At 43.0% G+C, this 27,178-nt stretch overlaps 1 protein-coding gene across 1 annotated transcript; it reads right to left on the reverse strand.

Moving 5' to 3' along the window:
• Window positions 1-996: 996 nt before the first annotated feature.
• LOC112249559 (SHC SH2 domain-binding protein 1-like) lies at window positions 997-25,531 on the reverse strand. Its single transcript, XM_042320179.1, has 14 exons — window positions 25,426-25,531; window positions 12,971-13,054; window positions 12,680-12,795; window positions 12,181-12,389; window positions 12,133-12,149; window positions 9,830-9,902; window positions 8,846-9,076; window positions 8,097-8,274; window positions 7,514-7,634; window positions 4,237-4,368; window positions 3,859-3,977; window positions 3,622-3,706; window positions 3,033-3,176; window positions 997-1,799 (listed from the first exon to the last, which is right to left on the reverse strand). Exons 1-14 carry the CDS (start codon window positions 25,529-25,531, stop codon window positions 1,453-1,455), a joined length of 1,962 nt encoding a protein of 653 aa, XP_042176113.1. The 3' UTR covers window positions 997-1,452.
• Window positions 25,532-27,178: the final 1,647 nt, after the last annotated feature.

Below are 27,178 nucleotides of genomic sequence, written 5' to 3' on the forward strand. Positions count from 1 at the left end.
AAACGTTGAGGAAAATCTATAATAATCGCCTGTAGTTTCTCAACACAAAACCACACGTTTCCTGAGCGGTCCTAGCAATAATTGGTTCCTCAGATGACAGAATGAAAACCCACCTCAATCCTGTTCATAGATTCTTTCCAATACCCGGACAGTGTTCAGACCTATAAGTTATATTTATTTGTTATTCCTATAGCTTAAATTTTTTTCAACAAAAAATATCAGTTTTATTGTCACATACACAGGAGCAAATGAGGGTTATGTGCCATGCTCACAGGTCGAGACAGATTGTCCCTTGTCGGCTCGGGTATTTGAACCAGGGAACTTTCGATTAATGCAGAAATTACAAATATGCTATGATAGGGTCAAGTCATTCACTAGCAACAAGTCCTACCGGGAATAAGCAGAGGGGGAGTAACGCCTTGACCCCCCCCATACACAAAACACTATGAAATGATCGATCCCTAGGTTGTTAGTGGGTCCATTAAATGTGTATGTAAAAACATGAAATTTAACAAAACCATTTCACATCCAATTAGTCCATTCTCCCAGTCAAATGCTGCCCTAAATATGGACTTTTGTCAGTCTGTACTCATCACCAGATACATATTTTTTTATCCATCATTGGGCAGATGCTTTCACTGACATAATGATTACCAGCACCATTTAATTCAGTTTTGAATTTGTGGAATAAATTGGTCTATTGAGGTCAGCCTGGGACACCTCATAAGAGGCAGTACAATGTGTTGTATTTCACAGGGGCATGCTGGATTAGGTAATTAATCAAACTGTCTGTGGTGTAATGAGGTTTTACCAGCCCTTTAATCCCCAGAAAATTAATCAACTGGAATTCAACAATTGTGAGCATCTTATAAAAGGTAAAGCCTTAAGCCCAGAAAACCAATGAGCACCCTTCCAGATTTCACCCCTCTCACATGACCTGTGTCCAATTGTAAAAATAAAAAAAACAGATCAAAACTTATATAAGTACTCATTTTAATTGGCTCATGATTTAGAATGTTTACAGAGTGTTTTCAGCAACATTTGATAAACAAATGACCAGAACTACAGGTGAGGGTAAGACACTAACTCAAAATAAGGCAACGTGATTTCTCCCAACAACAAAAGCATTTCAAACAGTGTCATCTTAACAATATCCATTACAAGAAATCATACAATATCCACCCCCAAAAAAGTGAAAAAACATTTGAAGGACATTTGAGTCTCATCATTAGTCATAGTGCAAATAATTGTGTTTATTAGACTCAGGTCTCCACGATATCAGTATACTAAAATGAGAATTGTATTAAAAAGCCATGATAAAAAGGGTATAAAAGTACACATACCCACTCACTAGTCAGTGCAGCAAAATTTAGCAAAGAGGTTGGAATAAATCAAGTAAAAGTGTGATTGTGCATGTACGGAAAACAGAACAGGAAGAAGGGTCAGTTAGTCTCAGTACAAGGTGCCGAAGCTGCCCATGTCGTTTCTCCTGAACTGGTTGTCCTGTATGGAGACAAACATCTCCTGGGAGAGCAGGTTGTCATCTGCCTGGGTCACTCCCAGCTCCTTCAGCATGCTCTTCTGGCGTCGCTGCTTCTTGGCTGACGTGGCCACCAGCTCCCTCTTGATGGCATCGTTGCCCTCCGTGAACTCCGGAGGAACGGCGTAACAAGACGAATAGGAGACTGGTTCCTTCACAGAGCAGTCGTCCACCACGATGAGCTGCACGTCCACATCCACCCGCATCTTCCCCTCACCCTTCATGTCCTCGTTCCCTTCTTCTATATCCAGTTGCTCATCTGGAAAAGAGCGTGAATCCGTTCATGACAGGCTTGTTAACACCTCGCTGTGACATTCAGACCTAATACCACCACTTCCACTTCCTTCTCCATCATGACATTCGGATTTGTCATGTATGAAAACACCACGTCTTCCTGTGAAATATTACTATATTCTGTTCAAATCAGACTGACAGTGTATTCTAACAAAGACTGCCCTTTGGGATCAATGGTAGATAATTGCCTTGCTCTTACCTTTTCAGATCCAAATGCAAGCAGCCTCTTTTCGACGTTTAAAGCGGGGAATGGAGTGTTGAGAAATGTTTTATTAACAGCTTTTTTTTGCAAATTCCGGATGGGAAATAACAAAGGACCATAATGGACATCATCTTTTCAATAACAACGCAAATGACAATTACTACCCGGTTGTTGGCTTAGTAGTGTCTCCGCAAAAATTCATGAATGTTGCAGATGACATTTTTAAAGGGTAATCTGAAGAGAAGAGATAGCTTTGTTTATTTCGTTTTTTTTTTTAAGGTCAAATTTCTGCCACTTTCGCTCATTCTCCTGTCTGGGGTAGAGGTATTTATTCCTGTGTACTGGGGTTAAACAATAAGGGACATTCCATTTGAGGACATCGGAGAGTGAGGGAGATGAAGAGAGCACTCCAGATGTATTTTAAGCCATGCCACCTTCAGCTGCACCTTTCATTCTGTAGCTGCCCTGGACTGAAGGTCAAGCACATTTTCTCATGAAACTTCCCAGTGAAACCAACTCAGCCTTCCAGAGACAGTAAACCCATTGATGTGGGAAATACTGAGTAAGACTTGGTTAGTACCTAGTCTTGTGTGACAATCCTGTCTGGTTGATTCTACCTAAGGAAGTCTATTGGAACTTCCGTATTGGATTATGTGCTTGAATGGGAGCGCTGCTATTCAATACTCAAACAACATGTTCTCTAAGTAGAAATGATATTTCCCCTCAGAGGCATTACAGTTTTTTCCTTGTTTTGTCCATGTCTCTTTTCATACCATGTAAGAAAGTTTGAGTAGCTTGTGCGGTGTTAGTTTTGTATCTTAAGCTTGCTCGCTTGTTGCCGATCTCAATTTTCATGAAGACAAAACTCGATTCGGAACGCCACCGATAAGTGTCGATGCATCACCAGTTTCCATCTAGACTCTGTTTTACGGCACCCCTTTTTTTAATATAATATTCCTGAGGAAAACTTCCCCAGGCTTTGGAACTAGTTCATACCTGTAGGGGTGTCTTCCTGTGCAGCCTCGCCTGGTACAGCATCACTAGGCTTGACCAGGATCACTCCGTATCCCTCGTTGTTGTGGATCACATTGTTCACCATGGTGATATTGGGCATGGTGTCCAGCTCATCAGAAAAGTCCTGGTGGGGTTGAAGGGATGGAGGAGGTTGACAGATGAGCAACAGAGAGAGGGGGGAAAGACAGGCATAAACAGAGTCATCACGTCGGTCTTCCTGCTTAAGTTGTCCTGGCCAAGTCCAACACACCGAGCAGAGAGACAACAGGAAGGAAAGCTCTGTGTGAGGGAGCGATAAAAAACACACTACCATTCTAGCCTCAGGGAATGAGATAAGACCCCAGAACTCGTCTGAAGGTAACAAGGGAAATAAGTCCATATTTGTTTTTGCGGTGTGTGTGTGCATTTTAACATCTTTCTCCACTAAATTCAATTTCGGGTTGAGGGAAGATAATGCCACAGGCTTAGAATTGAACTGAACTTAGGAAGAGATGGAGGTTGGATGTGCTAGTGCTGGGAACAGTAATATACAGATTGGTAAATGACCAGTAGAACTTCAAATCTCTCAACTTGATCAGGATCCCTTCTTTGCAGTGATGTATGCCATTTCCAACCATACTGCAGACACTGCCAGGATAGATCTCCACACCAGCTCCCTACAGCACAACAGTTATCAGCATGTAGAGACACAGCTAGGCTACTGCACGGCCTCAGACACACACAATGATTAACACGAGAGCTAGATCTGTACTGGTAAAAAAAAACCAAAGCCACCATGAAAGAGTGATGAGCGTCAATGACTTCTCACCTTAGAGCCGTAGAGGTCACACATGTTCATAGTCAAGTGGGCTGACGTCCGCACAATGACACCTGTCGTCTCGCACTGAAGGACACAGTTCTCCATCTCCAGCTTACCCTGATGTACACCTGGAGACAAGAGGGAAATAAGATGAAGATTGACACTAGGAGGTAAATAAAGAGACCAGCTAGATCCTAGTATTCCGAATGCGTGTATGACCATAATCCCATTCTCCTCCTGGAAAGTCATTGATATATGGTTGTTGCCAGATGTTAAGCAGTGCCAGCAGCTTAGGCAGAATTACTAACGCAGGACAACGGGTAGAGTTGGGGGGCAGGGTTGATGTAGAGGCAGCATGACATTGGGAAAAGGACTAAGAGGACTCACAGAGGATGCCTTCGATAGCGTCGTGCTGGATGAACTTGACGTTGGAGACCTTCACATCGGCTCCTGTTGACGCCACAAACGAGTCCCCTTTGTTCTTCTTCTCAATCACCACCTCATCAGGTAGGCCGAACCCTGAAAAGAAATACATTTATTAGCCTAAATCAGAGCCTAAAATGTTATTTTTGGTCCACCAGCCACCAGAACAGGTAGATTTAAAAATCTACCAGCCACTCAGCTCTCCCCCCACCCACCCCACACAAAAAAAACAGAAGAGCATGCTTTGTAGTTTTTCTAAAACAAATTCATTACTAGTAAGAAGTAATGTGTTATATTTTATAATTAAATTTGTGGCCTGAGTATTTGGTTTGCGCTTAGTGGGACTAACATTTGTTTTCAACAGGAGAATGACCCAAAACACACCTCCAGGCTGTGTAAGGGCTATTTGACCAAGGAGAGTGATGGAGTGCTGCATCAGATGACCTGGCATGCACAATCACCCGACCTCAACCCAATTGAGATGGTTTGGGATGAGTTGGACTGCAGAGTGAAGGAAAAGCAGCAAACAAGTGCTCAATATATATATATATATGGGAACTCCTTCAAGACGGATGGAAAAGCATTCCTCGTGAAGCTGGTTGAGAGTATGCTAAGAGTGTGCACAGCTGTCATCAAGGTAAAGGGTGGCAATTTGAAGAATCTCAAACATATTTTGATTTGTTTAACGCTTTTTTGGTTACTACATTATTCCATATGTATTATTTCATAGGTTTGATGTCTTCATTATTATTCTATAATGTAGAAAATATTTTTAAAATAAAGAAAAACCCTTGAATGAGTAGGTGTTCTAAAACTTTTGACCGGTAGTGTATGTCTGCGGCAGAGGGACAAGAGAGCCATGAAAAAGGCATTTTGATCTGTCATGGAGATAAGTGCTGAAAACATGTTGGCTCAACATTTAAAAAGATGGCGAACAAGCAATAGAATGATGAGCTATTAGGTTTTGGCGTAGGTACAGCCGACTAGCGGCAGCTAACATTAACTACCTAGCAATAATCTAAACTTGGAGTCACAGTATCGATAGGAACTCTGTAAAAACAATAGGGCAATACTCTATTACTGTATTGATCCCCCCCAACTGTACACAGAAATAATACATTTAGATTAAATTGCATTTGCTCCATCTTTGCATGCTGACGGCTCGGACAACTGGGTCATGGCTCAATGGCCACAGTGTTGGGTCTGAACTCTCCTTCCAACCTCGCAGTGGTGTACATGACAAGTAGCGATTCAGCACAATCCCAGGCAGATAGAATGTGATGGACCGTGTTCTGACGGCTAGGGTTCATTATTCTCTGTTCCTTGACAGATGGCCTGGAGATAGGTGTTCTACAATGTGGCCAACAATTCTACAGCATTGGCTAGGTTCCACACGCCGCCATTGGAAAGGCCAAAGGCTGAATATCGATTGGTAAAGACATAGGCCCATGCACACATCCAGGAGAGGAAAACCCTATTCCCAGTGGGCTTCATGACTGGCAAAAACGTGCTGCTGCTTAGAGAATTAATTTTAAAAAATGCTAAAACGGTTGTACTGATTGCAGATCAAGAATCCAGTCTGTTCTTAACAAGTGCTGACTGACTGAACCTCCTCACTAATGAATTCTAATGTCTCCTTAGGAACACGCTTTTCGGAAATTCTCGCAATACTTATTATGAAGATAGATCATATGCATTTTTTCCCCTCCGTCTTTGATACAGCAATATCCAAAAAGCAATAAACGCATGTGTGTGCCCTGCTTCCTCTAAATATCAAAGGCTCTTTGTTGGGAGGGAGAATTCTATTATGTTAATCCGGCAGTGGTCTAATTGAGTTGCTCTTTTCCTGTCATGGTGCAGTGCCAGGCAGCGCTGCATCATATTTCCACACCCTCTTTATCTCAGCTTTCAGGGGTTTCCTAGCACCACAGGAGGGCACGCACATAGAAACAAACGCATGTAAACAGCCCCTCCAATCTCCCCTCCCTCTATCCAACTCGGCAGGCCGACCATTTGCATAAAGAGACTGACGCGGCGCCTCTGCTCTGACCTCTCCTCGCCCGAGCTAGCCTTCTCTATGCATTAATATCATCCCTGTTCTTACGCTTACTGCGCCAGCAAGCTCTATTTTATTCCCGAGGGCTCCCTCTGTACATCCCACATCCTCTCTGCTACACGTTCATTTCACTCCATGTGCTGTAGATTGAGTGGTTGTTTTACCTTCGACACACATTAACACGCCACATAGTACAACCAGTACCATAACAGTATCATCTGCAGGTGAACACTTGATTTCATCTGAAACACTTACACAAGTGTTCAATATGAAAACAACTTCCATGGCCGTAACGGTACTTCGCAGCACATTAGTCACAGATATAGCAACAGATTCTTTAGTTACAGAAAGGGATGGAAGGATTCAGACAACCTGCGAAATATGTTGAACAACTCACTCACCTAAAAAAAATATAAAAAACAGAGGGACATTTTTGCAATGAATGAACATCGGACTTCAATAAATGGAAAACAGAAAATCAGCAGAGGCCTCTTGCTGGATTCAGATAGTGGAATCTGGATTTTCACAATACCAGATTCTACTCCTCATTACCTGAATCCAGCAAGAGGCATCCCTGGCTGGCTAATAGCAACAAATAATACATAACATAAGATAATAAATACATAACAGTGCAGGCTGCGGAGGGGAGGACACCTCATAATAATGGCTGGAAATGGAGTGAATGGAATGGTATCAAACATGTGTTTGATACCATTCATTTCCAGACGTTATTATGAGCGGTCCTCCCCTCAGCAGCCTCCACTGATACATACAGGTAACTGCCAAAATAAAGGAAACAACAAAGTGTCTCAATAGGGTGTTGGGCCACCACGAGCCGGGAACAGCTTCAATGCACCTTGTCATCAATTCTACAAGTGTCTGGAACTCTATTGGAGGGATGCAACATTCTTCCACAAGAAATTCCATCATTTGGTGTTTTGTCGATGGTGGTGGAATCTCCCATACGTGTTCAATTGGGTTGAGATCTGGTGACAGACGGCCATGGCAAATAGTTTACATCGTTTTAAGTCAGGAACCACGCCTGTGTGGAAGCACCTGCTTTCAATATACTCTGTAGCCCTCATTGAGTTGTTTCTCCATTACTCTGGCAGTTACCTGTACATACATACAGCAGTAGTGCATCCTGCCATTATAAAGGCTGCTTGCAGAAATATGAAACATTACCTTCCACTGATATGGAGTCTGGGATACTGATGGAGCTGGTGACAGTGTAGTGTCCTTGAAGGATGGTGACCACATCTCCCTCGTAGCAGGCACTCACAGCCAGCAGGGGCTCACTGTGAAACTAATATTTAAACACAGAGCAGTTCCAGTACACGGTCGGTCTATACAACACAGACCTGCGCTCACGACTAAACAAAGAAAGACACAAAAACACATGTTTTCTGCTTCTAACGTCTCAGTGGAATACAAAGATAGAGCCGAGGCATTCAGGCGAACAGACACAGCTTCTACAAATCCTGGTGGAATGCCAGTGTACAGGAACTAGGGAGGTCAAATAAAAAAAAGCCCACACACCTTAGCAAATCCCAGCGTATTAGACCAATACACAAGTGTCACATAGTTAGAGAACTTAACCATTGGGTTTCATCTCTGGTCATCTCATTAAACAGGCCATTTGAAATGGAAACCTGGGCAAACTTACATTTGACAAAATACAATATGCCTAAGAATGGATAAATGTCATGGATGTAAAAAAAATATATATATAAAAAAATTATAAAATGATTATATTTGTTTGCCATACATGTACTTCAAACTCTTCCCCTGAGAATTTGGGCCCTAGCTTGTCTGCCATCAGGCTCTGCAGCTGGCTGACTGTAGTGGAGACGGACACGACATGGACCATCCGGCCACCAGAGACACGAGGCCCCTTGGCCCTGCAAGCCTGCTGCCCTGAGTTAAACTTGTATCCCAGCACATACCTGCAGTGCCAGGAGAGAATACATTTATGTAGAAGAACACAATGGTACAGCATTGGACAAAGCACAATGGTTGCATCTCCACTTTCCAATAGCGTCTCAAAGTATAGGCCAGGGGAGGCTGCTGAAGGGAGAATAATTGCTGGAACGGAGCAAATGGAATGGCATCAAACACCTGGAAAACCCATGTGTTTGATACCATTCCACTGATTCCGCTCCAGTCATTACCACGAGCCCGTTCTCCCCAATTAAGGTGGCACCAAGTGTGCGTTAGTAGTAACTATACATTCAATTGCTGTCCCTCTTTTGTATTCTAACCAGAATATGATGCATTGAACTGGACTGTAGTGTACTGTCATTCTGTGAGAAGTTCTGCTCTCAACTGGGGCAGTATAGGTCAAACATGCTAGCTCAGGGACAGAGGTGAATCCAATAGCCTTTACTCAGTCTTCCTATTTTTCCCTCTGTTAGGAGACCAACTTCATCAGTCACACAACTACTCCCTCAACACACTCTGCAGAGGCACTGATAGCTCCTCTCAGTCTTCCCACCCCGTGTCCCCTTGGCCAGCTACCTGAGCAGCGGGTTCTCAATGATCCGGAGTTTGCGCTTCAGAGCCTCCATCTGCTCGTACATCCTTAGGCCCTCCACCATGGACACGTTGTCCAGCTCCGACTCCGAGTCACTGCTGATGCCGTTCCGCAGGCTAGAAAACTCCTGGAACTTCTGAGAGCAGCGTGCCAAAAGAGAGTAATACTCTGCCACAAGTCCAGCAGGCACCCGATCCTCCAGAATATCATAAAACCTACAGGGTTGACAGCCACAGAGGAAGAAATACTTATTTTGTTTTCCTTAAAACACAATCGCATTATGAGGACTGCTGGGAACAAATTGTTCAGCAACATTGGAGGGCAACGAGAGGTTAAGGTGGGATAACTCTAGAGGAGATGCTCAGAGCACAACATTGTTTGTTTGATGGCCATGTTTGACACTTGAAAATGTTCTTAACCATTATTTGGAGAATGAATCGAGACCCTCCATTCTATCTAAGGAGCCGATCGTGAATGGGTTAAAGACATTCTTTGTCTATTAAAAGCAAAATCGGCAAATAGTGTCCTTGGTATAAACTAGGAGCTGATTGGTCTAACATTAACAAGCTTGTGGATTTCTGCTGAAGCCAATAAGATATATTTTAACCCTATTCTCCACCCATAAAAAAAATAGGAGATGCCACAGTACACTCACAATCCCCGGGTACATACTGCCATCTAGTGGCCAAGGAATAATCTGCACCCTCTCACAAACAACATTGAACATATCCAGCTCTAACCATTAGACACGGAGCTTGCTCAAGTGTTCCTGAACTGCACTCATTTACAATGCTCTACAGGTTCCTATGCCATATGGCCATTCTGATAGCGGCATTAAAATAATGGGTTCAAGCTAGCCGTGTCATTGGCAGATCTGAACCAATACAGCCTAAATGAGAATGTGCCAATCTAGCCCACACACACTGACTAATCTTCCCACCCCCACACTATCACCCTTCTACACGTACAGTCTGAGGCGGGGCTCCACACATCTGACAAAGTAGTCAAAGTCATCATCCTCGTCGTCCCACTTTCTCCAGAAGACACCACGAAATTTGAACACACCCTTCTGTTATTTAGTATCACATAAGAACTAGTCCATGTATTGTTTTTTTGCCGCTGTAATGTGACGGGTGATGTCGGTTCTGTCTCGTCTGTCAAATCAAACTTTGTCACATGCGCCGAATACAACAAGGGTAGACCTTACCGTGAAATGCTTACTTTACAAGCCCCTAACTCTTCTTGAACTGCACTGTTGGTTAAGCAAATATTTACCAAATAAACTAATGTAAAAAATATATATAAAGTAACACAATAAAACAACAATAACGAGGCTATATAACTTACAGGGTACCGGTCCCGAGTCAATGTGCGGGGATTAGGGATGAAAGGGTTACCGGTTTCACGATGAACCACGTTAAAATTCCAGACGATAAGTATTACCGTTTCACATTTTTATTATCATTAAACACTCACGGTAAATACTGTCCAGCATCAACCAAAGTTAGCAACAGTCTGACGAAGGCGCAGCATGCAACGTGGGTTTTGTTGTGTGTGAAAACATGACGGAAAGCAGAGACAGCGCTCGGGAGATTTTTCAGCCTTCTAAGAGGACCAAATCTGAAGTGTGGTCTTATTTTGGGTTTTAGGGGAACTTAATCGAAGATTGTCACCCTGTCTGCAGAACATGCAAATAAAAAAATTGCTGCGAAAGGGGGAAACACTTGTGACCACCACCCACTACTTTATAGCGAATGCAAGGTAAGCTTTTACCTCAATGCATGATGTGGGGACTTCGGAATGGGTGAAAAATACCATGGTTTGTCTGTTTAACTTGCTAATAGCTTGTCAATAATGTAAACTGAAGCTTTCTTGTAAAAACACTACACGTTGTTCTGCTGCTGTATACATCGTGTGTCTGCAGACTCTATTCACCCATTGCACAAGTTATGTACAGCCAGAAGAGGACTTCCTAGGTTCTGGCCTTTCTAGGGAGTTTTTCCTAGCCACCGTGCTTCTACACCTGCATTGCTTGCTGTTTGGGGTTTTAGGTTGGGTTTTCTTTGTGACATCAGCTGATGTAAGAAGGGCTTTAAAAATACATTTTATTTGATGTAGTTGTCACCCAAACAACATATTTTATTAATTTACAATCCGGCAGACTTCGACTTGGTCGTAAAAGTGTTTCAACAGGAGAAACACTATAGACTCCTATACAACACTCCTGTATTTATGCCAATTGTTGGGCTCATCGCAATTATCACTGTCTTCTTAAGACTAATTTGTATTCATGTAAATTGTGCATGGGGTCATTGCATATTCTCAAATGCAACACAGAAGATAGACTTTGTGTGTGAACAATAGTAATTATAATGTAACACCAATATTAATAATACATTTTCTATTCCCTTGTTTACGGAGTGGTCGTGCAGCAGGCTAACACCAGTGATGCTACTGGTCCCTCCACATCTACAGTTGTGACACATTCGAGCAAGCATTTTTAAAGAGGCAGGCTGCTTATGCACCCAGGTCAACAAAAAATCTCAAGACCTCACTGCAGCCCTTTCATTATGTTAAGAGGCCGGGCTTTCTGAGGCTGATGAAGGTTGCCGTGCCTCACTACAAAGTGAGTGCTGCTAATTTTATTTGTTTTTTTTTGTTTATTTGATTGCTTAAGGTTGTGTTCATTTAAACCTGCACTAGGGAAACTTTTATCTCATGGCGCCACCGTTAATGTTATTATTTTAATGTTTATGCACACAAAAAGTGCATAGTGCTGCTAATTCTATTTGTTGGTTTTCAATATAAAATTTGGTGAAATGATTTCAGTGTGCGTGTCAGTACTTTAAGAACATTTCCAGCACATTTTAACAATACCGCGATAATACTGATAACCGTGGTCACTATAACCGTGATACGAAATGTTCATACCGTTTCATCTCTAGCGGAGGTACAGGTTAGTTGAGGTAATATGTACATTCAGATAGGGGTGAAGTGACATGTCCATTGACATTATTCTGAGTGCTTTTGTAAAAAAAAGTTGACATATTGCAGCTTTTAACCACTCCAAAAAATATGTTTTTCTAAAGTTCTATCAAGTGGACAAAAAGACAAAAGAGGGATACATTTTCACACACACAGTAAGTCAGGCACAGCAACATTGAATGGCAGTTTCACCACATGCAAAGTCCGACAACAAGAGGCATGTATCACAGGTGCTTTTTCTTGTGCTTTCTAATCTGACATGGAAAGAATAACTGCGGCTTTAACAGCCCTTTGAAAAAAAAACTCAGCAGTTTTATTAACAATAGGGACTTACCGGAGGTGCTCAAGTGCCAGCGCAGTCTGGTCAAAGTCCCCAGACTCATCAAACACCACATGGAGCTCCTGCAGAGGCACTTTGTGCAGCGTGGCCTCTAAGAGGGTATTCATGGCCGCCTCTGTGAGCTCGCAGCCTCTCGTCTCACACTGCAGGGGCACCACCAGCTTCACCTTGGCTTTCAGCTCCTTATAGTTCACATCCACCACCTGAGGAAAGGGGCATAAGTATGAGGTTGTGACCTTCATATGACCATTTTTCAAGGGTAAATGGTTAGGCTACCTTGTTTGACTACTTCTGCTCCACTGATCAGATCCAACCATCTGTATAACATTGGAAAAGATAGCTGTTTCACTGTTTAACCAGACCTCTGGATTCAGATTCCCTATAAAACTGCATCCAGAGTGCAAGTGTTCCAATTCATTTCATGCAGTGTACAAAGCACAGCTCCATTAGACAAGTCTCTTGCTGCGAAATCTTTCAGGTCGAAGTGACTTACCTCCACTGGCACATCAAACACTTCTGTGCACCACTGTGCCTGCCAGTCAAAAGGCTCCAGAACCTTCTCCAGGTAGTCAGCTGTGAAGGCCTTCACCTCTGATGTTTTACAATCACCTGTGCAAAACAGCACAGACAGCATCTGGGACAACACCTCAAGTCAGCTTTGTTTAGATTTTTCACTGGGAGCCTTGAAAGATTGATCAATATGGTTGCAGTAATCATCTTTCATCCTCTTTAGCCAGTAAACCTGACAACTGAATTGATGTAAGACCATGTAAGGTTATCATACCTAGCGTGTAGTCTTGATAGGCTCTGAATCTCTCGTAATAAAGCAGTTCATTTGTCTGAAAGGTGTCAGGAAGGGATGCATCTCCTACGCATTCATCACGTTACAACTGAGTACCAGCCATATCAGGGTTGAAGTAGCCTGTGCCACTGTCACCGTCATCCTCCTCATTCTGAAAAAGTCCTGTGTTAGAAAATAAAGTATCAGTTAGATTGATATATAATTTACTACTTGGATGCATAGTGCAACGTGGTTTCCTTCCCTTTTCCCCTATCCTTCATGATCAATTACTGATCTGGCATGGCCTAGTAGCGGGTATTGATCAAGGGGAGACGAAATAATTCCATGGATAGGTACTGATACATTTTCTCTCTCAGTTCTTTGAAATACAGCAAATAGAGATTAGAAATTAGATATACCTAGCCTTATTTGCTGTTATGAGTCAACAGTTGGTGGCATTGCATGTTTAGCTAGTTACAGTAACATCAGATAACTAGCTAAGTAAATTGACAAACGTGAACGTTAGCATGCCAGCATTATTAGCTAGGTTAGCTGCACGGTTGAGATGTGCAACAATAGTTACTAAACAAAACCATGTCTGACAACATCTTCTTGTCGCAAATTAAAATCTCTGGCGTCCTCTTCTAATTCAACTCCAAATCCACTTTGTCTGTCTTGTTCTGTCCACTTTCACTTGAAGTCATTGAATCTGCTGTCGACATCATTCTATCGGCCGCCGTGTTCTTTTTTTGTTGTCATATTTCAAAAATCAACCTACATTGCTACATCAAACATGTCTAGCAATCCAAACACAGGTATTAACAATACTCAAACATACATAAAATATCAATAAAATAATACTAAATAAACCATTTAAGTGCAATTATATTCACTCTGAAAAGATCTTATTATAATGATTCATGAAGATGTTATTCTTGTTGTTATTCACTAGGGTTAATGTTTTAATAAGATAATTAAATTCAATCAGAAAAATTTTGTAATTTTGGTCTAGAATTTTGGAATTTTTGTTTGTGTATAAAGTATTTGGCAACAAGAATTTTTTAAATTAACAATCATTTCAGTGGTTTTGTTATCATTGCAATAGTAACATATTATATCTTTCATGTAAAACATATAGGCAGTGTTCATAATGGCAAATAAGTACTTAAGCAAGGTTTTCCCAAAAATCTGACACAAATTTACATTCAAAGAATAAGTGAGACAGATTCTCACCGATATCATCAATAGCCACAAATTTGGAAATCATAGAATTACATGGATATATCTTATGTAAAATTTTGAAGTGCACTTCCTTAATTAACTTTGTTTGGTATACAGTATTTGTAAGGCCTTAACCATGCATTTTTCCAGACAATGTCAGGAATAAGCATGTTCCAGAAAAACTTTCCTCTAGGTGTAAGTTGGTTTTGTGAATGAAGAATTTGTCTTATATATTTATTACAACAAGATCTCTCAAGTAAGCCCACGCCTTCCAATCTGAGTTTTGGATAAATTTTGTGATCATTCCCAAAATTAAGATGAGTTTTCATAAGTGTAGTTAAACCACTGGGAACGGTTTTGATCACAGAAATAAACTCTCTGAAAGGTATTGGAAACTCTTTCAATGTTATAAATTGTTCATATGTGAGAATATTACCCTTGTTGTTGAAAATATCAAGAACAAAGTCAATATTCCTCTCATGCCAGCTGGGGTAGAACAATGACTTATTCCTTACAGTTATGTCTGAATTATTCCACAAGAGAGCTTTATGAGGGGAAGAATTGTGCAGGAAACATATTTTCCAGGCCATTAAAGCTTGTTGGTGAAACCTAGCCAATTTAGCAGGTAATATTTTAGGAATATAATTACATTTCAGTAAAAATTGAAGACCTCCCAATTTATTAAACACATTATTTGGAATGAAATACCATATTGAATCAGTATCGATCAAACATTTTTTCAGCCAGTTTATCTTGAAAGTGTTATTTATGTCAGCAAAATCCAACACTTCTAGACCGCCTTCAGCTCTTTTGTTAGAAAGGACAGATTTTTTTAGTTTGTGTGAGACTTATTTTTCCAGATGAAGTCAAGAAAGTTCTTATTGATCTCTTTACAAGTAGCTGGATTTACACATAACGATAATGAAGGGTACAAAAAACGAGACAGTCTTTCTGCCTTGGACAGAATTACTCTCCCAAGTATAGAAAGATCTCTTTGTAGCCAATTATTAAATATATATTTTAGTTCTCTTAGTTTTAGGAGAGAAATTAAAATGTTGTCTGACTAAGTGTTTTTTTGACAGATGTATTCCTAAATATTTAACACAGTCCTTTACAGGAATATTTTCTATTTCTTTATCATCCGAGTCAAATAAACATAAGATTTCACATTTAGAAACATTCAGGATTAATCCTGATGCAATAGAAAATGCAGTTATAGCATTAAGGGCATGTGCGACCTGGACTTTGTTTCTTAAGAAAATAGTAGTATCATCAGCCAGTTGGGAAATTTTGATTTCTTTGTTAAAAATGGTTACGCCATACAAATTTGCATTATTCAGAATATCTGGAGATAGAAGTTCCACAACCAAAATGAATAAAAATGGCGAAATTGGGCATCCCTGTTGTACACTTCTGTTGATACTAAATCTTTTGGAAGTATTAAGGTTTAGTAGCACAGAACTATTTATATCTTTGTAAAACATGCAAATTACTTTAATAACATTTTCACCAAATCCAAAAAGTTTAAGACCTAAAGAGAAATTCATGTTCAATTGTGTCAAAGGCTTTACAGAAGTCCAGAAATAGGACAACCGCATCTGAGTCAATTGCATCTGAATAATCTATAAGGTCCAAGACTAAACGAATGTTAGAGCTTATGTGCCCTTCATAAATCCTGTTTGAATCTCATTTATAATGGTATCTATTCCTTTTTTAAATCTTTCAACCAGAGCAATCAATTTGTGATAAACATTTAATAAAGTAATTGTCAATGAGAGAAGGGTCTTTATCAGGCTTCGGAATCAATGAAATAAGGCCCTGTTTCATAGTGGAGACCATTTCCCCCTTTTTAATGCAATCTTGAAACATATTGAAAATCTGGTCTTCTAGCAACTGTAACGGTTCTCTTGTGGTGAATGAGAGTCGGACCAAAATGCAGCGTGTAGATTGCGAACCATGTTTAATCAAACAAACGTAACACGAATACACGCAAAACACTACAAAACAATAAACGGAACGAAAACCGAAACAGCCTATACTTGCGTAAACTAACACAGAGACAGGACCAAATACACTAAGGACAATCACCCACGACAAACTCAAAGAATATGGCTGCCTAAATATGGTTCCCAATCAGAGACAATGATAAACACCTGCCTCTGATTGAGAACCACTCCAGACAGCCATAGACTTTGCTAGATAACCCCACTAGCTACAATCCCAATACAAACACACCAGAACCCCAAGACAAAACACACCACAATACAAAAACCCCATGCCACACCCTGGCCTGACCCAATACATGAAGAAAAACACAAAATACTTAGACCAGGGCGTGACAGAACCCCACCCCCCCTAAGGTGCGGACTCCCGAACGCACCTCAAAACAATAGGGAGGGTCCGGGTGGGCGTCTGTCCATGGTGGCGGCTCCGGCGCGGGACGTGGAACCCACTCAGTTAATATCTTAGTCCCCTCTCCTCGCATCCCTGGATAGTCCACCCTCACCGCCGACCATGGCCTAGTAGTCCTCACCCAGAAACCCACTGGACTGAGGAGCAGATCGGGACTGAAGGACAGCTCGGGAGTGAGGGGAAGCTCGGGAGTGAGAGGAAGCTCGGGAGTGAGGGGAAGCTCGGGAGTGAGAGGAAGCTCAGGCAGTGAGAGGAAGATCCTGGCTGGCTGGTGTGAGAGGAAGCTCAGGCAGATCTGTAGGTAGATCTGGCAGATCCTGGCTGGCTGGTGGATTCAGCAGATCCTGGCCGACTGGCGGATCCTGGCCGACTGGCAGATCCGGAAGATCCTGGCCGACTGGCAGATCCGGAAGATCCTGGCCGACTGGCAGATCCGGAAGATCCTGGCCGACTGGCAGATCCGGAAGATCCTGGCCGACTGGCAGATCCGGAAGATCCTGGCCGACTGGCAGATCCGGAAGATCCTGGCCGACTGGCAGATCCGGAAGATCCTGGCCGACTGGCAGATCCGGAAGATCCTGGCCGACTGGCAGATCCGGAAGATCCTGGCCGACTGGCAGATCCGGAAGATCCTGGCCGACTGGCAGATCCGGAAGAGTCTGGCCGACTGGCAGATCCGGAAGATCCTGGCCGACTGGCAGATCCGGAAGATCCTGGCCGACTGGCAGATCCGGAAGATCCTGGCCGACTGGCAGATCCGGAAGAGTCTGGCGACTGGCAGATCCGGAAGATCCTGGCGACTGGCAGATCCGGAAGATCTGGCCGACTGGCAGATCCGGAAGATCCTGGTCGACTGGCAGATCCGGAAGAGTCTGGTTGACTGGCAGATCTGGAAGAGTCTGGTTGACTGGTAGATCTGGTTGACTAGCAGATCTGGAAGAGTCTGGCTGACTGGCGGATCTGGAAGGGTCTGGCTGACTGGCGGATCTGGAAGAGTCTGGCTGACTGGCGGATCTGGAAGAGTCTGGCTGACTGGCGGATCTGGAAGAGTCTGGCTGACTGGCAGACTGAAAGATCTGGCTGCTCCACGCTGACTGGCGGCTCTGGCTGCTCCACGCTGACTGGCGGCTCTGGCTGCTCCACGCTGACTGGCGGCTCTGGCTGCTCCATGTAGGCTGACAGCTCTGGCGGCTTCTTACAGACTGGCAGCTCTGGCGGCTCCGTGCAGACTGGCAGCTCCTTACAGACTGGCAGCTCCGTGCAGACTGGCAGCTCCGTGCAGACTGGCAGCTCCGTGCAGACTGGCAGCTCCGTGCAGACTGGCAGCTCCGTGCAGACTGGCAGCTCCGTGCAGACTGACAGCTCCGTGCAGACTGACAGCTCCTTGCAGACTGACAGCTCCTTGCAGACTGACAGCTCTGGCTGCTCCATGCAGACTGACAGCTCTGACTGCTTCATGCAGACTGACAGCTCTGACTGCTCCATGCAGACTGACAGCTCTGACTGCTCCATGCAGACTGACATCTCTGGCTGCTCCATGCAGACTGACATCTCTGGCTGCTCCATGCAGACTGACATCTCTGGCTGCTCCATGCAGACTGACATCTCTGGCTGCGCTGAACAGGCAGGAGACTCCGGCAGCGCAGGAGAGGAGAAAGGCTCCGACAGCGCTGGAGAGGCGAGGCGCACTGTAGGCCTGATGCGTGGTGCTGGTACTGGTGGTAATGGACCGAGGACACGCACAGGAAGCCTGGTGCGGGGAGCTGCTACCGGAGGGCTGGGGTGTGGAGGTGGTACTGGATAGACCGGACCGTGCAGGCGCACTGGAGCTCTTGAGCACCGAGCCTGCCCAACCTTACCTGGCTCGATGCCCACTCTAGCCCGGCCGATACGAGGAGCTGGAATATACCGCACCGGGCTATGCACCCGCACTGGGGACACCGTGCGCACCACTGCATAACATGGTGCCTGCCCGGTCTCTCTAGCCCCCCGGTAACCACAGGAAGTTTGCACAGGTCTCCTACCTGGCATAGCCATACTCCCTGTGAGCCCCCCAAGAAATTTTTGGGGCTGACTCTCGGTCTTCCGTCCGCGCCACCGTGCTTGCTTCGCCAACCTCATTCTCCGATAACCTTCCGCGCACTGCTCCATCGAATCCCAGGCGGGCTCCGGCACTCTCCCTGGGTCGACCGCCCACCTGTCTATCTCCTCCAAGAAGTATAGTCCATACTGTACTCCTCTTTGGGCTGCTCCTGTTGCCTCCTCTCCTGCTGCACCTGTTGCCTCTCCTGCTGCTCCTGCCTGTTGACACGCTGCTTGGTCCGTTGGTGGTGGGTGATTCTGTAACGGTTCTCTTGTGGTGAATGAGAGTCGGACCAAAATGCAGCGTGTAGATTGCGATCCATGATTAATCAAACAAACGTAACACGAATACACACGAATACACACGAATACACACGAATACACACGAATACACACGAATACACACGAATACACACGAATACACACGAATACACTACAAAACGAAAACCGAAACAGCCTATACTTGCGTAAACTAACACAGAGACAGGACCAAATACACTAAGGACAATCACCCACGACAAACTCAAAGAATATGGCTGCCTAAATATGGTTCCCAATCAGAGACAACGATAAACACCTGCCTCTGATTGAGAACCACTCCAGACAGCCATAGACTTTGCTAGATAACCCCACTAGCTACAATCCCAATACAAACACACCAGAACCCCAAGACAAAACACACCACAATACAAAAACCCCATGCCACATCCTGGCCTGACCCAATACATGAAGAAAAACACAAAATACTTAGACCAGGGCGTGACAGCAACTCCCAAAACTGTCTATACGATTCAACTGTCAGGCCATCAGGGCCAGGTGATTTCCCTTTTTTCATTGAATTCAGAGCCTCTCTAATTTCTTCAATTGACACAGGTGAATCGCAAACTGAGTGAAAATCATCCTCAATTACAGGGACATAATTCTGAATGTGGCAAATGTAGCTTTCACAACCATCTTGCTGAAATTGAGAGCTGTAAAGGTTTTCATAAAAGGAATTGACAAATTATGATATTGTAATGGGATCTTTGCATAAAACATCGTTAATTTTGAGTGCAGTTATAGATTTTCTTTTGTAGTTTCTCTTTTCAAGTGCAAAAAAATAACTTGTGTTTCTTTCCCCCTCTTCAATCCATTTTGCTCTTGACCTTACAAAGGCGCCCTTTGCCAGATCCGTGTAAGTCTGTTCTAATTCTAGTTGTAAAGACCTGAACACAGACTCCTCTTCTTCAGATAGATTATCTTTCTTTAGAAAACGGTCAAGCTTGCTCATCATCTCCTTTTCTCTAAGGTTCTTTAATTGCATCAGCTCTTTGGCGCGTTTAATGGCTACCACTCTGACTTTAATGGCTACCACTCTGCTACCACTCTGACTTTAATGGCTACCACTCTGACTTTAATGGCTACCACTCTGACTTTAATGGCTACCACTCTGCTACCACTCTGACTTTAATGGCTACCACTCTGCTACCACTCTGCTACCACTCTGCTACCACTCTGCTACCACTCTGGCCGCCGTGTCTCCTCTTGCTTCAGGCTGAGGCTCCGTCATAGATGAACAACCATCTTCTTCAGCCAATGTACAACTTTCAAACTAGGCACAGCAGGGGCTCGAATGTACAATAAAATCCAGCACTAAAATGACGGGTGAGTTAGCTAACTGACTGTGCCTTTGCTAAGAAATGCACTTTCACATTGCTCATTTCAAAATTTCCCCGGTTTACAGAGTCTCGACCGTTGAGCATTGCCGTTGGCTAAAGGTTTGGCGTGGTTCGGTTGATGTGCGTTCCCAATAGTAAACCAGTTATTTGTTTCTTCTTTTTTTTATATATATATTTTTTTACATATGAGTGGAGATGTATCACAAATTGTAAAGAATCTTTGATAATATGTTAAATCAGAGGCATTTATATATGAAGGAAATGCCTGGTCTTCCCTATACCAATGACCTGTTATATTGTTTATTCAGATCAGTGCATATGGGAGCCTCCGGAGGAAGGTGAGGAACGCACTTTGACTCTTTAGATGCAGAACAAAAATGATAGAGAGAGATAGAGGGAAAAGTTAGAGGGGAGAAAGAGATATAAAGATAGAAAAAGAGAAAGAGAGATATCCTTGACCGAGATAAAAGCCTTAAAGGGATACTTTGGGATTTTGGCAATGAGGCCCTTTATCTACTTCCCCAGTGTCAGATGAACTCGTGGATACCATTTTATTGCCTCTGTGTCCAGTACGAATGAAGTTAGAGGTAGTTTCGTGAGCCAATGCTAACTAGCGTTAGCACAATGACTGGAAGTCTATGGGTATCTACTAGCATGCTAGTTAGCAACTTCCTTCAAAATGCACATAACATAACAATTGTATCCACAAGTTCATCTGACTCTGGGAAAGTAGATAAAGGGCTTTTATTACCAAAATTCCAAAGTATCCCTTTAACATTTTTCACGTTCAAGTGGTAGCCTACTGCTGACAGCATCCTTTTCAGTGGTAGAGTGGGAATACAGTCATTGTTTCTGGGCAGTGTTTTACACACCAAGCAGTAGTCCTGACTGAGTTAATAGTGAGTCAATGATGTCGTTTCAGAGGAACAGTGCACAGATGGGAAGGAATGAGTAAGAAAGAGCAGAATGAGAAGGGGGGGAAAGAGTGGGGGATGTCAAGAATAAGTCTTTAAAATGAGATGGACAGTGGTGACTGGTGACGTCCTGACCCTAGTCAGAGCAATCTGGTGTCAACCTCCTGATTCTACCTGTCCATCAGCATCTCCATCTTAATCCATCAACCTAATCAGGTACATCAAACTGGCCAGGTCACTATAAAGAACATTCATTTCAAACTGTGGATTTACATTAATTCACTATTGGAAAATGTCTGTTTACACTGAGCATTATTAGAGGATTGTTTTATTGTCAAGCATGTTGCTGACTGTGGTATAAATCAGCATCTACATGATAAACATGGTAGCTATTCTGACACGTAGCTTGTCACAGGCTATTTTTCATGTTGGCTGAGCACATATAATCTGATGACTGGGTAACAACACACAGAGGACCACAGGATAACAAATGGACAACTCTGTATGACCTTGTGAACTTGTCAAGCCAGCAAGCATTTGCATCAGAAATGAAACAATGATTTCAGTCATAAATGTGTTACGTGTAAGTAGCATGTTGTGTTATTGTATAAGTACCCATCTAAGGAAAATCTGAACTATCAAAATTGCAACATCCTTTGGACCTGATTATAATGGCTCACACAAATTAAATATGAAGACCTAATTATTAGTTATAATGAAATAATATTCACATTCACAAATAGCATACTACAACTGGCAGGTTATAAAGTTAAACATATAATATGCAAAAAATAGTTGGTCAAAAAAAATACCTGACTTGAATTTTTGACTATTTGAGTCCAGTGACTGTGTATGAGCCCCTTTTCACGATCTAGCTAAACTACCACTGTCAGAGCAGGATTGAAAAAGGAAATACGGTCCTCTATTGTTATTATTTGGGATAGAATCTGAGCATGAAGGTAAGCAGCACTGTCGGACCTCACTAGCTAGGTTTTTGTTCATTGACAGTATTATAGCCCTCAACCACAGACAGTCATAAATCCTTATTTGAAGTTGACCTACAAACTACACACCTAGCTGTTTACGCCTGTTTATGACGAGTTTGTGGGATATTTTCATGGCTTGTGTTTATATAGTGAAAGGCGTATGTTGCTGTGCTTTAGTGGACCCAGTGCAAAGCCTTGTCAGATGTAGTCCCAGTCCCTGAAGTTCATACTTTTTGTCCAGTAGGGGTCAGCAGATACATTTTCACGAGACAGATTCATTGTTCAATTCATATTTATTATCAAATATATTACAGTATTATTAAAGATTGATTTTATTTCAAAAGGGGTAAAGTGAACTTGCTGGTGATGCAGAAAATAAATCCTCAGCAAGGAGGCAAATAGAGGCCTTTTGAGTTGAGAATTGTAAAACCCGTGTGACAATATTTGAGTATGTTAAGTGTTAATTATTGTTTTTTGAGACCTTAATGTGTAAGGAACACATGTTCTGTGGGCGTTCACAGATGGACTGTCATTTAGGCCGCTTCAGCCTCCTGACAGCATGCCCACGTAGCCAACACTCAAAAAGAATCTGGATTTGAAACAACCTAATTATTTATTTATATTTGGTAGCCCAGCGCAGGGTAAATACTGGACAGAGCACAAGCTGGGTTATTTTTACCCAGACAGTTGGGTTGTGTGAATAACTAAACTGGCTGGGTTATTCAGATTACCCAAACATGGGTTAATTTAACCATCAGTTGGGTTATATTCACTTTCATGCTGGGTTGAGTCAGCAGCTGGGTATTTTATAATGTAATCCTTAGGTTATTTTCAGGAGGCATGGCTTTCAGACAGTTATTTTGGGCCACCCATGAGAGTAAATGTAATTCCTGTTCATCTGTTCTGTTGTATTGTATCAGATGTTAAGATAGTACACCGCAATTTTAAATGTTCCTTATATATTTTTGCATGTTACATATAATTAATACATGTTACATATAATATAATTTAATATTAATAATATGTAGATGATTTATTACATATTGTAATAAAGTGGTAACTATCCCAACATTGGAACATATACACTTCTGTAAGCCTCATAAAAGCTTCAAAACAGTCTGAAATGTAATTTTCTTTGAAGTTATACAATAGGAAGGGGGGAGGGGGTAGCGAGAGAGAAGTAGAGGGACAGAAGTTAGTGCTAACAATTTTTCATGTGCTTACAATACAACAGAACTGTCACGACTTCTACCGAAGTCGATGTCTCTCCTTGTCCGGGCGGTGCTCGGCGGTCGACGTCAACGATTTTCCATTTGTCTTTTCTTGTTATCCCACACACCTGGTTCTCATTTCCCTCATTATGTGTTGTGTATTTAACCCTCTGTTTCCCCCATGTCTTTGTGTGGTATTGTTTATTCTGTTTCATGTTATGCACACGTTAGTCTGTTGCGCTGGGTTATGTTAACCCGAATTGTTATTTCGTGTTTATTTTGCCGTGTGCTTTTGGTTCGCCTAAATAAAAGGCTCTGTTGGCTACCCAATATCTGCTCTCCTGCATTTGACTCTCTTACAGCCATTTACGCACACCTGACAAGAACAGAGGAACAGGAACGACATTTACTCTCACAGGTAGCCAAAAATAACAATATCTGAAAGCAACGCCCCTACTAAGCTATGCCTACCTTCTGATCTGACCCACTGGATCATATCTCAATAATAACACAGCATCAACAACCCAACTTTGCTATTTTCTCAAGAAAACAACCCCACTAAGTTGGCCAATGCCTGCAACCCAGCAGTTGGGTCATCCAAACACATTTTTTAGAGTGTACTCAGAGTCATCTGTCAAAATTGTACTTTTCATTGGTGCTTGCGGTTCTGTCAACGATATGACAATTTTATATATTTTGCTCTTAAGTTGTTTCATGTCGGTCACCATCAGTGGTGTAGTGCTGTGTAGTGTCATTTCCAAAGTATTCCCACAAATAACAAAAGAGACCAATGTGATTGTGTCGCAATGTAATCAAGTTATGAAATGATTATTTTCAAATACAATTTGCAGTGTACAAGTCATTATCATTATGTTCCGACCCGACCATCCGTCCCGCAGCTGAATCTAGTTGCCTACCACTGGCCTGATTTATATTAAGGTAGGCCAATATTGGTGTTTTCGAATGTTATAAAAACACCAAATTAGGCCTATATGAGCCACTATGTGTAAGCATAAACAATCTGCAATTAGGATGATGCATAGTATGTATATTCTAAAATGAAATTATACAGTAGGCTACATGTCGGTTAATTGAGAAATGATGACATAAAAAAAAATACAAGATTCCCTCCGGTACCTAAAAAAAATAGCACTAGACCACTGGTCACCATGTCAGGCCAAAGCAGTCCGCTCTAGCCCCCTTGTTTATACTCTTTCAGGAAAAAAAGTCAACCTGTCTCTGTGCACTCAGGAGTACATAGATGAACGCCGCAATGGTCCTCCTGAGTTCCAGCCTGAAGCTGGTCCATAAGCCAAGGTTTCTGTACATCAATGTCTCCAATGTCACTAAGTATATAAAATACTGTCATTTACCAGGCACTTGTGTCACCTTATGTGGAGAACACAAATGAATCTACACTGAACAAAAACCCATACACACAAAAAGCTTATTTCTCTCAAATGAAGTCCACAAATATGTTTACATCCCTGTTAGTGAGCATGTCTCCTTTGCCAAGATAATCTATCCCCCTGACAGGTATGGCATATCAAGTAACTGATTAAACAGCATGATCATTACACAGGTGCACGTTGTGCTGGGGACAATAAAAGGCCACCCTAAAACGTGCAGTTTTGTCACACAACACAATGCCACGGATGACTCAAGTTGAAGGAGCATGCTGACTGCAGGAACTTCCACCAGAGCTATTGCCAGATGATTGAATGTTAATTTCTCTACCATAAGCTACCTCCAACGTTGTTTTAGAGAATTTGGTAGATCACGTGTATGGTGTCGAGTGGGCGAGCATTTTGATGATGTTAACGTTGTAAACAGTGTGCCCCATGGTGGCAGTGGGGTTATGGTATGGGCAGGCATAAGCTATGGAAAACGAACACAACTGCATTTTATCGATGTCAATTTAAATGCACAGAGATACTGTGACAAGATCCTGAGGCCCATTGTCGTGCCATTCACCCTCCTCCATCAGCTCATGTTTCAGCATGATAATGCAGGGTCCCGTGTCGTAAGGATCTGTGCACAATTCCTGGAAGCTGAAAATGTCCCAGTTCTTCCATGGCATACTCACTAGGCATGTCACATATTTAGCATGTTTGGGATGCTCTGGATCGACATGTACCACAGTAAGTTCCAGTTCCTGCCAATATCCAGCAACTTCGCACAGCCATTGAAGAGGATTTGCACAACATTCCACAGGTCACAATCAACAGCCTGATCAACTCTATGCAAAGGAAATGTCATGCTGCAAGAGGAAAATGGTGGTCATGCCAGATACTGACTGGTTTTCTGATCCACGCTCTTACCATAGGAAGCACCAGTGACTCTGTCTTAAAAAAGTGACTGGAATATGTTCCGGGATTCTTCCGATGGCATTGAGGAGTACACCACATCAGTCACTGGCTTTATCAATAAGTGCATTGAGGAGGTCGTCCCCACAGTGACTGTACGTACATACCCCAACCAGAGGCCATGGATTACAGGCAACATTTGCACTGAGCTAAAGGGTAGAGCTGCCGCTTTCAAGAAGCGGGACTCTAACCCGGAAGCTTATAAGAAATCCCACTATGCCCTCCGACGAACCATCAAACACCAGCGCCGAGAGCTGCCAAATGACACGAGAGCTGACAAATGACACGAGCCGACCAGACAAGCTAAATAACTTCTATGCTCGCTTTAAGGCAAGTAACACTGAAACATGCATGAGACCATCAGCTGTTCTGGATGACTGTGTGATCACGCTCTCTGCAGCCGATATGAGTAAGACCTTTAAACAGGTCAACATTCACAGGACCAGATGGATTACAAGGACATGTACTCTGAGCTTGCGCTGATTAACTGGCAAGTGTCTTCACTGACATTTTCAACCTCTCCCTGTCTGAGTCTGTAATACCAACATGTTTCAAGCAGACCACCATAGTCCCTGTTCCCAAGAACACTAAGGTAATCTGCCTAAATGACTACTGACCCGTAGCACTCAGGTCTGTAGCCATGAAATGCTTTGAAAGGCTGGTCATGGCTAACATCAACACCATTACCACAGAAACCCTGACCCACTCCAATTTGCATACTGTACCAACAGATCCACAGATGATGCAATCTCTACTGCACTCCACACTGCCCTTTCCCACCTGGACAAAAGGAACACCTATGTGAGAATGCCAGTCATTGACTACAGCTCAGTGTTCAACACCATAGTACCCTCAAAGCTCATCACTAAGCTAAGGACCCTGGGACTAAACACCTCCCTCTGGAACTGGATCCTGGACTTCCTGACGGGCTGCCCCCAGGTGGTAAGGGTAGGTAACAACACATCCACCATGCTGATCCTCAGCACGGGGGCCCCTCAGGAGTGCGTACTCAGTCCCCTCCTGTACTCCCTGTTCAGTCATGACTGCACTGCCAGGCACGACTCCAACACCATTAAGTTTGCTGATGACATAACAGTGTTAGGCCTGATCACCGACAACGATGAGACAGCCTATAGGGAGAAGGTCAGAGACCTGACCGTGTGGTGCAAGGACAACCACCTCTCCATCAATGTGATCAAGACAAAGGAGAAGATTGTGCACTACAGGAAAAGTAGGACCAAGCACGCCCCAATTCCCATCAACGGGGCTGTTAGTGGAGCAGGTTGAGAGCTTCAAGTTCCTTGGTGTCCACATCACCAACAAACTAACATGGTCCAAGCACACCAAGACAGTCGTGAAGA

This window comes from Oncorhynchus tshawytscha, linkage group LG04 (assembly GCF_018296145.1).
Source record: "Oncorhynchus tshawytscha isolate Ot180627B linkage group LG04, Otsh_v2.0, whole genome shotgun sequence".
NCBI lineage: Eukaryota > Metazoa > Chordata > Actinopteri > Salmoniformes > Salmonidae > Oncorhynchus > Oncorhynchus tshawytscha.

Bases quoted from the DNA above. Each gene is read 5' to 3' on its own strand.
- LOC112249559 (XM_042320179.1), bottom strand. From the start codon at position 25,531: ATGCCATGGAAGAACTGGGACATTTTCAGCTTCCAGGAATTGTGCACA. The intron at 3,707-3,858 runs GTGAGAAGTCAT...GTTGTGCTGTAG, and splicing joins GTGACCTCTACGGCTCTAAG to GGAGCTGGTGTGGAGATCTA. The intron at 1,800-3,032 runs GTATGAACTAGT...GCTCTTTTCCAG, and splicing joins ACAGGAAGACACCCCTACAG to ATGAGCAACTGGATATAGAA.